Here is a 17015-nt window from a genome sequence, read left to right as displayed (position 1 = left end):
AACACCGTAAAAAAGCCTATAAAAAGCTTGAATCAGATTAATCACATGAGGTAATCAAGTAGATGAATCATCGGTAAATTGCTCTTATCATGCATACCGATTAAAACACTGTACTGGAATGAAGTCATTAGAGCCATGCAAAATTACAATAGTTTTCTTGGACCTTTAGCAAATGCTCCAATATTTTTGCCATATTTAGGTTCAATAATGAATCCAAGATAAAAAGAACACACGTCAGGCAGCTGTCAGATAACTGGATAAGCACATTTCTGTGCAGAGTTTCAGCATCTAAGATAAAACGAATACGTGTATACCATGTAGCTTCAGATATCTAGGAAAAATAATTTCTAGATCAAAGAACGCAGGCATGCCATGTAGCTTCAGATAACAAGGGAGCACATTTGTATGTGTTAAGTTTCAGGACATCTTTAAGAAACAGAGACAATTTCCTTAAATCTTGCAAGCCATTAGGTACCTTCAGTATGTTCTAGTTTCTTAAATACAAAGCTGGTCATTTTGGCATAAGATGACTAGTATCAAATCAATTATGACCAATTAATGGTAGCATATAAATGAGTATGATAAATATAAAAATGACTCACCAAAATTCTAGTTCTGATGCATCAAAAACAGCAGTCTTCCTCTGTGTCCCATTCTTCGGACTGATTAGAACAGTCTACATTAGATTTAAAAGCCATCTTTAGAAATGAAAGGAAAACATATTAAAGATATGACACAACAAGTAATTAACCATAGTATTTTTGGAAAAGCGAAAACATATTACTTCCAAGGCATATTAAAGAAGTCCTGTTCCACTATTTACTAGCAACAAATCATTAAAACCACATTATGCGTTGCACAGGCATTAAACTATATAGAACTTAAGAATGGACTGCAGAAGTTCAGAAGCAATCTAATTCCCACAATGCATTACATCTAGTAGCTGTGTAGGCACAATGGTAACTGCATCTATAAGCTATCCAACTCCTCCTAAACATCTGCATAGAGTTAGACAGTGACAACAACACTTGCATGATAGCAGGTAACAAGAAAAGAATAGAAAATAATTCAGAAAACACTTGCATGGTGACAAGTAAAGTGAAAAGAACAAATGATTCTTTAGTTTTACCTTGTGGATGTTCAACAGATACTTCAGGTGATGTCGTTGATCTGCAGTAAACTCGCTCTAGGATCCTATATAGTGTAAAATTAGAAGAATTTAGAACTCTAACAAACAATATGGAATTTTAACTAAAAGTTAGCTGATTTTTTCAAAAGTACACAACACTTACAAGTGTATGAGAAAAATGAAGTATAATTTTAGTACACCTGCAAGTAGTAGAACAATATTTGTGCATTATCTACATATACAGGAAAGGGAACACAAATGTTTATAATTGAGATGCACATTAAACAACTTGCCTTAATATTTTACTATGAATTAAAATCCAATTCAGAGGATGCAAACACATGAAAAATGCAGCTTGTAAAATATCTCACTGTTGTAAGGATCCAAAAAGCTAGTGTACAAAAACCAAGGTCAGTAAACTATCCATAATTGTTTATCATAAATTATCCTAATACCACTATCTAATGAAATCTGAGAATTTTTGCATCCATCTAATAAAAACATTGTGACAAATTACTGGTTTAAAAGCCTCAGACATAAATTTAACCAAAAATCGCTGCATTGGCATTTCATCGAACACCTATGTGTCACCCTATGGAAAAAACAGAGGGAACTATTTCTGGTGGAAGGATTGAGAACACAGAGGAGAAGGCAGGTCGCTGGAGTGTAGAGTAGCGATGGCACACCTCACGGCGAGAAGAGCAATGGTGACGCGACCCATGGACAGGACACGGGGAAGGCGGCGAAACCCACCGTGAGGAGAGCAGCGGCGGCATGCCCGTCAGAGAGGAGAGTAAGGGAGGCAAGACCAACGGTGAGGTGAGAATGTACGGGCTCCTTTGCTGGCATCACTACCGGCGACGAATCGACGAGCAGAGTTGTGGCGTCGAGGTGGAGGCGTGGAGCTCACTAGGGCAAGAGCCATGGGGAACGAGAAGAGCACTCTGTTTTTGGTGGTTCACAGTTTCAGACAGAGGCAGAGCAGCTTGGCCCATTTAAGTCCATCACACAGTATAGTGAGGGCTTTATATTACTGCACCGTCACCAACTCTATAACTCGGTGACGGGCTGCTCTTCCCAGTCACGAAACACCCAATTTCGTGATGGTGTTCTAATGCCTGTCACGATATGTCTTCTTGGTGACTGTGTTTACGTCGCCATCACGAAATCTGTGGGGCAGTCACGAAAAAACGATTTTTCAGTAGTGTCATGGCCTTTTTTGCATTTTCTTATGTTGACATAGAGTGCTGGGACTGAGAAATGCAGGTGCAGAACTGGGACTTTAACCACTGTACAATTCAGTGAGAGAGCAATGCTCGTGCCAAACAAGGCTGTGGTATATGAGATATCACAAGACGATGGATTCGGTGATAAGTTATATTATTATCTTCACTGAAAACATTGTCTTACTTTCTATTCATTACAAATAGTTAAATCTCATTATTTCACCATTGATGCTAATCTCAAAGTATTGATCATGTAATATCTTTGTAAGGAAAACATATTTGATATGAACCTCTTATTGTTTTTGTAAGGGGAAACAAAGTTGATCTCTCATTGTCAGTAATAAAAGCAACTGAGTTTGATGGTATGTAAAACTAGATTATCAGGTAAGTTGAATGTAAAGTTTTGTGATTATGTAGCCCTTTTTTTTGGATATACAGATTTAGTTATGATTAATTCTTATATACCTGGCTTTATAACTATACTGGGTCCATCCAATTGAGCTGGCCTATGTATAGTAATGTGAGGCAAAGCCGCGGTTATTTTCTAGTAACCATCAAGGACGGAGTCATATGGTGCACAATATATAGTTGAAAAGATTGTAATTACGCTAATATTTTATTTATTTCAAATAATGGTCCAACACAATTCGACAAAATGCATAAATAATGCACCAATTGCATGTCTTAACCAATTTAGGTGTCAATGATCTTCTCACTCCCAACTCACCTCATCAAGTACAATTGTTCCAATTAACCTTGAGTAACGACCGATCCCCTGAGTCAATGTTTGACTTCGTCCAGGATATGCCAATTTGGCCATTATGGTAGTATATACTAGATGATGCCTCACGCTTTACTGCGAGATATATGTTAGATATTGAAGATATATGTTAAATATTGAAGAAATGATAAAAGGATCTGGCTTGAAATATCTATCTATCTATTATATACTAAAAGTCCAATAAACTTCCTAACAAACGCTCCCAAGCTACCACGTGGCAATCCTACAAACGCTCCTAGGTCGCCATGTGGCATAGTCTAATCTCACCGTTAATTTTCATTTAAATTGGTGGACCCGTTATTTTATACCGTTAGATTTTATATATATATATATATATATATATATATATATATATATATATAGAGGATACCCATATGGGACTCCATGGTGCCTGGGCTCCAAGGTATAAAACACACAAATTCTCTCAAATTTTTAAAAATTTTCAAATTGAGAGTATATACCTAGGTATATGAATTTGATTCATACAAATACCTAACAACAAAACAACTCAAACTCAACTTTATTTCACAATTCATTATTACATACCTAACGAATTATATGTTTGAATGTTATATACCTAGAACCAAAATCTAACAAAAAAAAAAAGTTCAAACTCAGTTCAAACTTGTTAATTTCATACTCATTCAAATTGGGTATATACTCAATTTGAATCTTGGAGCCCATACTCCATGTAGCACCAGTTAATTTACCTATATATATATATATATATATATATATATATATATATATATATATATATAGGTAAATTAACTGGTGCTACATGGAGTATGGGCTCCAAGATTCAAATTGAGTATATATATATATATATATATATATATAGTAAATTTGTTTGGTGCTCCATGGTGCCCGGGCACCATTGTTGAAATTGAGTATATACCCAATTCAAATGAGTATGAAACTTTTTCAATTACTTAGGTATTAACATTAACTACTTTACTAACTAGTTCAAAGCAAGTTTGAACTGAATTTGAACTTGTTTTTGTTAGATTTTGATTCTAGGTATATAGCATCCATACATATAATTAGTTAGGTATGTAATCATGGATTGTGAAATAAAGTTAAATTTGAGTTGTTTTGTTGATAAGTATAGGTATGAATCGAATTATTATAACTAGGTATATACTCACAATTTGAAATTTTTGAAAAATTTGAGTGATTTTGTGCATTAGATACCATGGTGCCCGGGCACCATGGTGCCCCATATGAGTGTCCTATATAGTAAATTTGTTTGGTGCCCCATATTTGTGGGATAATATATATATATATATATATATATATATATATATATATATATATATATATATATAATATCTTTCTCGTCCGTACTGTTTGTCTGCCGAAGGAACAGAACGTATGTACGTACATACGAGATACAACAACCAAAATAAAACATACATGCTTAGTGCTGTCAACAAGCAAATATCTACAATATAAAGATAAAATATATTATCCCACAAATATATACATGCAGTTGAACTAATTTTAATGTCGGTTTTCACTGATGGATCCATTAATTTATTTATGTGTTATTGATTTTTAAATTAATGGACATGTTGTTTTATATAATATAATATCTTTCTCATGTACATAATGTTTGCCGAGAGAAAAAAAATATATGCACGTACTTACTATAAAGATAAAGCCAAAATAAAACATAAACATAAGTACTTAGGGCCATCAAAAAATCGACGGTCTTTCAAATAGAACTATCTACAATATAAATATGAAATATATTACTTCATAAATATACACATGCAGTGTTAAACTAGATTTATAATATAAATATCAAATATCAAATCAATCATCTTTAACTGTTCATCTTTTAAACAAATTTAAATGATATATTTAATTTGTGATCTTACCATCACTCCTAAATCACTATGTGGCGCTCCAACAAATGCTGTTAGGCTGCTACATGGTACTGTATAATCTCAGCATCGATTTTCATTTAAATTGGTGGACCGTTATTATAGACCATTAGATTAGATGTATATATACTAACGGTTAAAAAAATAAGTACATATACAAACATAAGTACGTACCTGAGATTGAAAGGAAATAAAGCTTCGGTAGTACTGTTCATAGAAAGAAAAAAAACTATCTATCTATCTATCTATCTATCTATCTATCTATCTATCTATCTATCTATCTATCTATCTATCTATCTATCTATCTATCTATCTATTTCTATTATCTATTATCTATCTATTATATATTATATATACTAAACTAAAACTCCATTAAACTTCCTATGAACACTTCCAAACCGTCAAGTGGCACCCTACAAACACTCACAGATCGTCAAATGGCACCTAATAATTAAGAGAAACCCAACCATCTATTTTTACTTAAATTGGTGGACCCATTATCTTATATGGTTAGATCTATTTTGTAAAAAAAGAAAAAACATCCGGAGCCAACATCCGAACCAACGTACAAAAGTACGTAATAGTTTTAATAGTTTTAGATTATACTGACGAACGTACTTACTATACGTACATCCATCTTTTCCTTCCTTATTTTCTATTTTAAGAAGACTAAAATAAAAATTACTTTTACAAGCAAAAAGAAAATCAACCAACTACTAGGTCTAGCATCTCTCCCTCCGTCACTTTAAAAATCCTATGAACGCTTTTAAATCACTACGTGGTGCTATTAAATTGGAGAAAGTACTAGAAAAAAATATAAAGCAATCGACCACCAGTTTCTACTTAAATTGATGCATTTAGGTTGTTATATATTTTTTAATAAAAGGTGGTAAAATCCATTAAACATTTTATAAACACCTCTAAGCTACTATATGACATTCTTAAAATCGTAGAAATTTCAGAAAAAATACTATTATATACTAAAAGTCCATGAAACAGCCTATAATATTTCTAAGCCGCCAAGTAACACCTTACAAACGCTCCTAAATCGTCAAGTAACACTCTAATTCGCCCATCGATTTTCAATTAAATTGGTGGGTCTATTATTTCATTTTCGAAGGTTACATCGTATTTTCTTTTAAAACACACACATCCACAACCTCCCCTCCCTGTCAAGTACATACCAACAAGCTTTCTTCGTGAGAAGTTAAAATCAATATTACTTTTACATTAAAATACCACATATCTCCACCCGCTAGGTCTAGCAGCTCCTGATCTGTCATTCTAAACATGCTACAAATACTTTTAAGCTGCTATTAAATAAAATAAAATACTAGAAAATATTAAAAATGAACAAAGCATTAGACTATCGATTTGTTAGTTTTTCTAATAAGAAAAAACTCTAAGCTGGTATATGAAATTCTTAAATTATAGAAAATTCTTAGAAATTTTGGGAAACAACATACAACCACCGGATTAGACATAAATCGATGGACACATTATTTTCAATCGAATGAAACATTATTTTAGGTCATTAGATCTATTTTTTTTAAAAAAAAGAACACCCCAAACCCCCTCCCTCCTCCTTTGCAGCATGTGGTATTAAAAGTCCATTACACATCTTATAAACGCTTTTAAGATGTTACGTCGTTCTGTTATATCAAAGAAAATCCTAAAAATTCTGATAAGAAAACAAAGCATCCAACAATCGGTTTCGACATAAACATCTGACACATTATTTTAGGTTGTTATATTAATCATTTAGAAAAAACATCCCAAACCTCCCTCCCTCCTTGCCCGTAGTGTATAGCGTGCGCCATTCTTTTCTCTCTGATTTTTTATCTCCTAGACAATTAAAATTAAAATTATCTATATGGGAAAAAACACAAATGGATCTCCATCTATTACTTATATCATATCACGTTAGGCATCTAACAACTTTCTACCAATTGAATTAATTTCTCTTAACATACATATGAGGGCTACGTACCTATACAAATTGACCTTGATACTTTGTTGTTGGATTTAAAACACATACTTAATATAAAAATTCAAATATATTTATGAGGACTGTTAGAATGAAAAATATAAAATTTTACAATACAATCAAACAAAAAAATATATTATTTGATTTCTTTTGGGTTGTAAGGTATCAATCTGGCAAGTTAAAATACCCTAAATTTTCTGATAGCAACAACCTCCTTTTTTTCGAGATAAGGGACCACCTCCATAGTTTTGACACAATATGTTCTTGCCAATTCAAAACCACATGATCTCAAATAATTTTATTTTATAATTTATATGTTGAAAGAGTAATTATAAGAAAATACCAGCGTTCAAAGAATACAAAATAAGTTTAATTTTAGTTTAGAATATAATAAAAATATTTCAATAAAAAAACCCTACACATAAATATTCATAATAAAATTTCACTCACATTACATAAGAAAGTGCCCGCGCATGTGTGTGGGCTACCTTTCTAGTTATAACGGAAGGTCTAAAATAACCATATAAATCAACAGTCTGATTCAATTTTACTACAATATATAGCACTTAGCAGTGAAAGGTATTGTAAAAGCACCCAAACACAAAGCCTCGAACGGTGACATTTCAAGAGGAACATATAACATTTCCTTTTACATATGGCTAAAGGCGCGCCCTCGTGTCGCTCTCACAAGGGCGGCTCGGAGGCGAAACCCTAAGCCGCCCACTCCGCCACCCTCCTCAACGCCTCTAGCAACCTCGACGCCGCCGGAGCCAGCTGTCGGAAACCACGCGCCCAGCTAGGCAGGCAACAGTGAGGAAAATGGTAGCGGAGCTTCTCCTCAGCGTGGGAGGCGGAGCGGCGCGCATTCAGCAGGAGACGGCGGCCGGAGTGGCCGGCGGGGCGGATGCCCTCCCCCAACCCGTCTGGTGGCAGATCTGCCCCCCAGCCCCCACCCCCTACCCACCCCACGGCCGGATCGTGAGAGGACGAGCTCGCGGCGGCACCGACCTGAGCTGGCGGCAGCAAGAGGCAAGGCCGGTGAAGGGAGAGGCCGATGAGGTGCTTGCCGGTGCGGCACGACCCGAGCTCGTGGCAGCAACGACATTGCGGTAAAGCAGAGGCTCGCGGCGGCGTGACGGCAATGGCCAGTGGCAGAGGAGGCTGAAGCTTGCGGCGATGACAGCGGCAGTGGGTGGCCGGCCGGAGGTGCGGGAGTAGTGGCCGGCCGGTCGGCGGCGGCAGAGACCGGCGAGGCGCGAGGAGGCGCGGTCGACGGTGGTAGTGGCCAGTGCAGCAGGAGGAGAGGCTGACGGAAGCTGAGGCCGAAGAGGCGTGTGGTACGAGGAGGCGCGGTCGGTGACAGCTCGTGGAGGCTAGCTGACGGCGGGGCGCCAGCGCAATCGTGCCCACGCAGCGGTGAAGGTTTAGCTGTGGATAGGTAGGCGGGCGACGACGGATGAAAACCCAGCCCAACCTTAGGCCGGGTCGGCAACGATGGCATTCATGCATCACTAACCCTCCTTAGGGCGTTGTCGTGCTATCTCATCCCCTTTAGTAGGGCTACCGGATGAAAGCCCAGCCTCGATTCTCTTTGTGACCTCGACGGAATGTGGTGGCAGTGCTCTCGTCGCTTCTCTCCCTGGAGACGTCGTTTTGGTAGCCCCTTTGCCGAAGCCTTCCAAACAACTGGTGCAAGCTTGCTTTAGATTCATATCCTCTTATTTCGGTCCTAGCTTATGCAAGTTAGCCATATCGGAGGGCCTAGAGAGGGAGAGGTGTTCCGTTCTTCTTTCTCACCCTCTCTTCCTCTATCCCAAAGACGTGGATGGAGCGGGGTTTCGTGTTGGTTGTATGAGTTGGGATTTGGGCGATCTCAGCTATAGTTCCTACGTTGGCCTTGCGGCGGCCAGTTCCGTGCTAGCTTTCTCATGGGTATATGTGTTGTGCTGTCGGTATGTGGATGGTTGTATTTTTTTTTATGATTACAGTTTTTCAGGGTTATAATCTTAAATTTTTTTTCCTACTCTATTAATATAAATTTCGTTAAAAAAACATTTCCTTTTACAAGAACCCATCAAATGGCAAACATGGATGTCCTTACAAACTTCGTCGAAGTAGAAGAACCTGCGCGCCGAGGCAGAACTCTGTCTTAACGATTTGACCCTTAAGCGTGTATTCACAATTATTCACTTGAATGCGTCAGCCTAATTAAAAGTAATTCATCTTCAAATTGTTTAAAACTTCCTTATATGTCCTCTTTGGCACACCTCCAAATCCAAGATTTTTTTCGAGCAGAGTATTCCTAACTCCACAAATTTATGGATCTTGCTACGATCACACAAAAAATAATTGGGGTTATAGAAACTCTGGAACTAGGTATTAGATGAGCTGAGTGAAAGCAGAGCATGTGCCACCGGATCAACGACTCGGTCGTTGACATATTTTGTGAATTAGTCCGCACTGGTTCGATCCAGTCGTACGGAGGAAGAATAACAGAGAACAAAGTTTGGTAGACCATGTTGGAGGGATTAACCCAATTAGGAATCAGAAGCAGTATAGTAATACATACCTGGCAGTCTGGCAGATGGCATTTTAGGCAGCTAGGGCGTGACACACGTGTCTTGTGAATGTCTGATAAATATAGTGTAATATACATATAGGTATACTACTAATTTAAAAGACTGACGCGCAAGTCTCAAAACTAATTATTCCGTCTTTTTAATATGTTATTTTTTCCCTAAATTCGATCATATTTATAAAAAAACATAGTAAAATCTATAACATCAAAATAGTTTTATTACATCTAACATCGAATATATTTTGATGCTAGTTATTTTGTGTTAAAAATATTAGCTAGTATATTTTTTTGATAAATTTGTTTAAAGTCGAAGAAGTTTGATTTAAAAAAAATCAAAAACCATTTTATATAATATAAAACGTAGGGAGTAGTATGTACAATATTGTGTTACAGACTTGTGTGCGTACTATTGTTTCGTACTTAATTCAACCCAATTTTTAGAATATGTAAGGTGTGTATTGAAACAACGATTGTATATATATGCTTGCATGTGAGGTTGTTGGGTTTAGTACTAGGTATCTCACAGCTGGAGCGATGCGAGTTTCACGATCTGCTACCAAACGTTTCGTAGAAATTAAGCATCAATATGTTGCGGATGCTGCACAACTGGTGTAATTAAGCTGTAAGCTAGCTAGCTCAAGGTTTGTTTTAATCCTGATGTGTCTGATATTATTACTCCCTCCATTCCTAAATATTTAACACCGTTGACTTTTTAAAATATATTTGACTGTTCGTCTTATTCAAAAACTAGTGTGAAATATGTAAAACTATATATATATATATACGTGAAAGTATATTTAACAACGAATCAAATAATAGAAAAAGAATAAATAATTACTTCAATTTGTTGAATAAGACGAATGGTCAAATATGTTTAAAAAGGTCAACGGCGTAAAATATTTAGAGACGGAGGGAGTAATATCTAATCATACAAATGCCATGTCACTTTTTGTAAATATTAAAAGTGATGTGGTGGTATCCTTCCTCCTCCCAAGTTACAACCAGACGTAGAGAAGGGGGGAAGGACACAATCACCTCCCATTTTGTCACCATAAGAGGTCCGGATCATGGACCTGTCCATGGCTAGATACGCCCGATCTAAGGCCCCCGAGGTCACAGTTGACCGGTTTATATATATTCTCTGGAATAACCATTATATGATTTAATAGTGCATTTATATAGAATATATGGCAAATAAGTAACGCGGACAATACAGATGATTAATTAATTTTGATAGCGTCTTTGAAATGACATTAGACACACTTATAATACCAACACATCTATGATAATTCCGTTGGTCCAAGCCAAGCCTCTCGGGACTAAACCATGACATACGCGTACAAATTAAACAAACCCTCTGTGATTGGGGGGCCGTTGAAATTGTTTTGAAATTTAGTTTCTATAAACCACTCAATTAAATTACATAACATGAAACAGTTCATCAGATACCTCGTATGGCTTACCGTACCTAATTATATATTGTTCTAGTGAGAACCGCCTTTATAACACTATTAGTGATGTTTTTGATTAATGGGAAAATTGCAAAACCAACCCCAAATGTCGCTCTCAGTTTGAGATGCCCCCCAGAAGATTTGTTGCAAATCCCCACCTCCTAATTCATCTTGGTTTGATTTAGACACATTCTCTCCACACGTGCGTGATTCCTAAAGAATCTCGTGGCGAAATCAACTGAGTCCCACTCGGCGGGAGCAAGTGATTATGTTGTTTGTTCTGTATAATACGATCATTTTTTCGTTGTGTTATCATGGCCAACACTGTGTTTTTCATGGTATACTAGCTATATATATATATATATATATATATATATATATATATATATATATATATATATATATATTCCAAACTGACATGTGTACTGAACAACATATTCGTTTTTTTTTCATAGACGTAATTAGCATATAGAAACATTTGAACATGAAGCAGTAATCATATAGCTAGATTAGAAAGGCATGACTTCATCTGTTGAAATTGGTCAGATGACCCAAAATAGCAGGTTTCAATATAGTTTAAGGCCACCCAATCTAATGCAAAAGGAACCTATTGACAAATCATCACGACGAGCGGGACTTGGCTAATTTCGCCACCAAATGCTCCAGGAATAACGCATGTGTAGAGAGAAGGTGCCTAAATCAAACAAAGGTGAATTAGGAGGTGGGAATTTACAACAAAATCTTCTTATAGGGGGGCATCTCAAATTTAGAGTGATATTTGGGGTGGTTTTTGTAATTTTCCCTTGATTAATCGTATAAAGTATGGTTTCTTAAATGTGGATTGCCAGCATTGAGGATTAATGAAAAGCAATATGCTAAAATGGGGACTCTTGGCCAGGTATAATCTTGTTTTTATCGCTATTTGTCTGGTGTATTTTTCTCCCTTTGCTAACATTCATTCCACATTTCATTTATATATCTTCACGAAAATATAAACGAATTTCGTGGATTTCAGATGAATTTCCAGAATTTCTAATGAATTTAAGCGAAACTGAACGAATGTGTGAACAAATCAATCCCGTCATATGAATGTGTGAACAAATCAATCCCCTCATTTCTCTCATGTTTTCTCAAACAAACCATTTGAAATTTCAAATATTTTGATGACTCATCTAGATCGAAAATTGATCGTTTATCAAAAAAATTTCATTTGTTTTCATATATAAATTTTGCTTACAAAGTTTTCTAAGAACTGACGAATTTCGATTCAAATTCATGAAAAACCATGATCTCAATAGGGCGTGTTATATTGGTGGTCCATCGAGATTGTAAGTTCTGGTGCATGTGCTCATAGAAACAGCACGTGCATCATGATGTTAACCTTACACTGTTGATTGAGTTCGCGTCTGATCGTAGTAATATGAACTATAAGAATATATATACACACATTATTAAATTCACAAGAGAAATACCTAATGCCTAAATTACATATTTTCGCAGGCATGCAGACACGCCACTAGGAACTTAGGGCATGTGAAAATCGTGTATTTTTACAAGTAGATATTCAACTACCCGTGAAAATCGATTTTCGCAAGCGGCCAAGTTAAGCCATCCGCCTGAAAAAAACATTTTTGGCGCTAAAAAAAATTGAGCGGCCGATAGTCTCAAATTGCCTCAATTTGATCCCCAATCAAATCCAAGCAATAAAAGTTTCCAAATCCGATTCACAAATTCACAAATTTCCTCACTGGATTTGAGGAGCGGGAGGAGGAGATAGCAGTTGTGTCATGGTGGTTGTGCCACGCAGGAGGCTGGATCCTTCTCCTCAACGAGCCTCCACCGCTGTCTACCCTCCCCTCAACGAGGACCACCTCCTCCTCGATGAGCTCCACTACCACCCGTTGAGCCCCACCGCCAACAATCCCTATCTTAGATCCGCCCACTGATGATCAGGATCTGCCCGCTGTTGCCTCAGACCCACCTGCTGCCTCCTAGATTCACCCGCGTATCGCCGTCTAGATCCACCACACCAAGCCCCGCCGCCGCCGAGCACAAATGTTGAGCCACGCCTCAGATCCACAGACTGCCGCCTGGACTTGCCCGCAGGCCGCCTGGATCCTCCACCACTGAGCGCCGTCCTAGATCCACCCGTCACCGCCTCGCATTCGACACTGTCGTCTGAATCCGCTGCACTGAGCCCTGCCCAAGATCCGCCGGTGCCATCTGGATCCGCTCGCACGCCACCACTAGATTCACTCGCGGTTGACTTGATCCATCGCCGCCGAGCACTGCCGAGGCCACCGTTCTGAGCTGGGAGAGGAGGGAGGAGGGATCAAGAGGCTATGTTGTGTCCATTTGAACAACTATCAGGTTTGAAGATAAACTTTAATAAAAGTGAGATAATCTGTTTAGGAGAGGCTGAAGTTAGGCAGGGGGAATATAGTTAAATTTTTACATGCAACATAGGGACTTTACCTATGAAATATTTAGGAATCCCCATTCATCAAAAACGTATCTTAATTAATTAAGGACTGCAATCAAACAAAGAGAAAAAACGAAAAAAAAAATGTGGGATGTTGGCAAGGTAATCTACAGTCCATTGGAGGGAGAGTCACCCTGATCAATTCTAGTTTAAGTGGTACCCCCTATATATGCTATCGTTTTATCAAAAAAAATAAAAGGGAATGGGAAAAATACACACTTTTTGGGGGGACAGCAGGGTTGTGGGAGACCCATAGCTGAATAAATCCCTCATATTTATAGATTCACTCAATCAAAAAACATTACCCTGTCTTGGGTATAAGAAAAAGGTTGGGAAGCAATTACCTTCAGGAGAAATGTAACATGTGATAGATTGTTGGATTGGAACAAAATAAAACAAATTTGTGACATTTTTCAGCTGACTGAACAAAATGACAAGGTGGAGTGGACATTAACGAAAAATGGAGTATTTAGTGTTAAACCCTTTTATATAACTCTGAAAATGCAGGAGAGATGATACCAATAACATCAGGGGTGCAGAGCAAAAATCTGGAAGATTAAGGTCCCACTAAAGATAAGAATCTTCAAATGGTTATTGATAAGAAACAATGTACAGTGATTCATTTTTATTGTATTTGTAGTTTCTTCTCTCTTCACGCCTCCAGCCTGCTTGATCTCTTTCTCCATCCATATTGTGACTTAAAGATTTCATTTGTAACTTGTTTTAGGAGCTGAATTCCCCATAGCAGCCTTCTTTGTCTTTCCTGATGGAGTCCTACTCCCTAGTCTGGTTTGTGTTTGTAACTGTAGTTCGTTTTAGTTTTCGTCAGACTTGGAACAGGTTTTATGAATTTCAGATAAATTTCCAGGATTTCGAATGAATCGAGAAACTGAACAAATGTGTCAGCAAGTCAATCCCCTCATTGCTGTCATGTTTTCTCAAACAAACCATTTGAAATTTCATGGATTTCGATGACTCATGTCAAGAAATTTCTTTTTTTTTTTCATATCGAAAATTTTGTCTTACAAAAATTATCAAATTTCGATTGAAATTCATGAAAACCATGATCTCGATGGGCATGTTATTTTGGGGTGGTGCATCAAGATTGTTAATCCTAGTCCATGTGCTCGTAGAAACAGCACGTGTATCATGTTGTTAAGAATTTTAGTACATTGTTGATTGAGTTCGTTTGATCGTAATATGAACTATGAGAATATATATACACGTTATTAAGTTCACAAGAGAAATAGCTAAACCCTGAAGTAGTTACCACTCCGCGTTGATACTACCACTATTGCACATTGGAGAAGTTAAACAACCTATATTTCCTAACGTTTCTAGAAGAACAACAGTGCATATATTCATGGTATAGTACGAAGATAACAGTTTGCTCATGTCAAGTTGCCATGAGCACGAAAACAGTATTAAATGTGTAAAAATCCCAAGTGGATTGGCAGGAATTTAGAATACATATCAAAGAGAGGAAAACCACGTGAATGTGAAGAATATGCATTGTTCAAGACCATCCAACCTTGCACCACGCTCTTCCACATTAACAAATGCAAAAGCAAGCTCTAATCATGAAGCAATTTGGAGCCTTGATCACCAGTATAAAAGGCAACAGTGCCGAACGAACGGAGCAGCAGCCAGTCCACTCCATTCCATGCACATCTCCTGATCTCCCAAGTAACAGCGCCACACACACTCAGGTAGCTAGGTAGGGTTCAATACATGGCACGAGCAAACGACAGCCACAGTGTTACTATCCCCGATGGCATGTTCCCAACGCCGCATATGGAAGATGCGGCTGCCGGTGCTAGCAGTGACACTAAGCCTGCCGCTGGCACGAACACACCGACGTCGACTCCAAAAGATGATGGCTCCAAACCTGCGGCGGCGCAGGACAATGTGCTGTCGGCGTCGGCGAACCTGGCGCAGCTGTTGCCTACAGGGTCGGTGATGGCGTACCAAGCGCTGTCGTCGTCCTTCAACAACCACGGCGAATGCTACACCTCCAACTGGTGGCTCACCGTCTCTCTCGTCACCTTCCTCACCGTCTTCTGCATCTTCTTCGCCTTCACCGACAGCATCACCCACAAAGGCAAGGTGTACTATGGCGTGGCCATGAGCGAGCGCCTGAGAATCTTCAACATTGAGGTGGGCGATAGTATTGCAGACGAGGAAGGGAAGCTAATTATAATGCCTGAACAAGGCAAAGACCTAACGCAAGAACAGACAGAGGTGTTGAACCAACTAAAGAAGCGGAAGCTGCACTGGCTGGACGGTGTTCACGCCTTCTTCACGGCGGTGGTGTTCCTTTCCGTGGCGTTCAGCGACGTGGGGCTCCAGAAATGCCTCTTCCCGCACGCCGGCCACGACACCATGGAGCTGCTCAAGAACATGCCTCTGGGTATGTCCTTCCTCTCCAGCTTCGTCTTCATGATCTTCCCCACCACACGCCACGGCATTGGATTTTCCGACAGTAGTACTACTAGTGCCTCCTCCAAAGATGCCAATCATATTCGGTTCCATGGTAGTTCCGACAGTAGTACCACTGCCTCCTCCAAAGATGCCTCCCGAAAAGTTGCCGATATTTACACAATGACGAGCGATCAGAATCGTCGTGAAAGTAGTAATAATGCCGCCTCCAATGTTGCCAATCATAAGAATATAAATGGTAACGAAGAGAATGCCAACTCCAAACCTGCGGCGCAGGACAAGGTGCTGTCGGCATCGGCGAACCTCGCACAGCTGCTGCCGACGGGGTCGGTGATGGCGTACCAAGCGCTTTCGCCGTCCTTCAACAACCACGGCGAGTGCTACACCTCCAATTGGTGGCTCACCGTCTCGCTCGTCACCTTCCTCACCGTCTTCTGCATCTTCTTTGCCATCACGGACACTATCTACTATAATGGCAAGGTCTACTACGGTGTGGCCATGAGGGGGGGCCTGAAAATCTTCAACAAGGAGGACAACGATCCTAATTTTTATATCGAGCCAGACAACAAGAAGAAAAATGAAAACAAAAATGGAACGGCGACGGAACTGCAAGCGGTAGGACAACAAAAAAGTCCGAGCAGTTCTAACGAGTCCGAACACAATGGAGAAAAGAAGGGAAAGCTAACCTGGCTAACGAGTATCTTCGAGAAGAAGGGCGGCGAAAAGGTAAAGCAAGACAACAAACTAACAGCAGAAAAAGAACTAAAGGACAAACTGGAGAGGATGAAGCTGAACTGGCTGGACGGTCTTCACGCCTTCTTCACGGCGGTGGTGTTCCTGTCCGTTGCGTTCAGCGACGTGGGGCTCCAGAGATGCCTCTTCCCGGACGCCGGGCACGACACCATGGAGCTGCTCAAGAATATGCCGCTGGGTATGTCGTTCTTGTCGAGTTTTGTGTTCATGATCTTCCCCACAACTCGAAGCGGCATCGGGTTCTCCAATCCCACGTCCAAAGGTGATGATAAGGCAAAGCCGCACGCGAACGCCAAATAG

At 39.0% G+C, this 17015-nt stretch overlaps 1 protein-coding gene across 1 annotated transcript; it reads left to right on the top strand.

The window, feature by feature from the left end:
- Window positions 1–15139: 15139 nt before the first annotated feature.
- On the top strand, window positions 15140–17015 carry LOC127760630 (uncharacterized). Its single transcript, XM_052284918.1, has 2 exons — window positions 15140–15690; window positions 15754–17015. The coding sequence occupies exons 1-2, from the start codon at window positions 15255–15257 to the stop codon at window positions 17013–17015; spliced, it is 1698 nt and encodes a 565-aa protein (XP_052140878.1). The 5' UTR covers window positions 15140–15254.

This window comes from Oryza glaberrima, chromosome 1 (assembly GCF_000147395.1).
Source record: "Oryza glaberrima chromosome 1, OglaRS2, whole genome shotgun sequence".
Lineage (NCBI taxonomy): Eukaryota > Viridiplantae > Streptophyta > Magnoliopsida > Poales > Poaceae > Oryza > Oryza glaberrima.
Note: the sequence above shows the minus strand (reverse complement) of the source record. Positions and strands in the feature narration are given on the sequence as shown.

Bases quoted from the DNA above. Each gene is read 5' to 3' on its own strand.
- LOC127760630 (XM_052284918.1), top strand. From the start codon at position 15,255: ATGGCACGAGCAAACGACAGCCACAGTGTTACTATCCCCGATGGCATG. The intron at 15,691-15,753 runs GTATTGCAGACG...ACCTAACGCAAG, and splicing joins CAACATTGAGGTGGGCGATA to AACAGACAGAGGTGTTGAAC.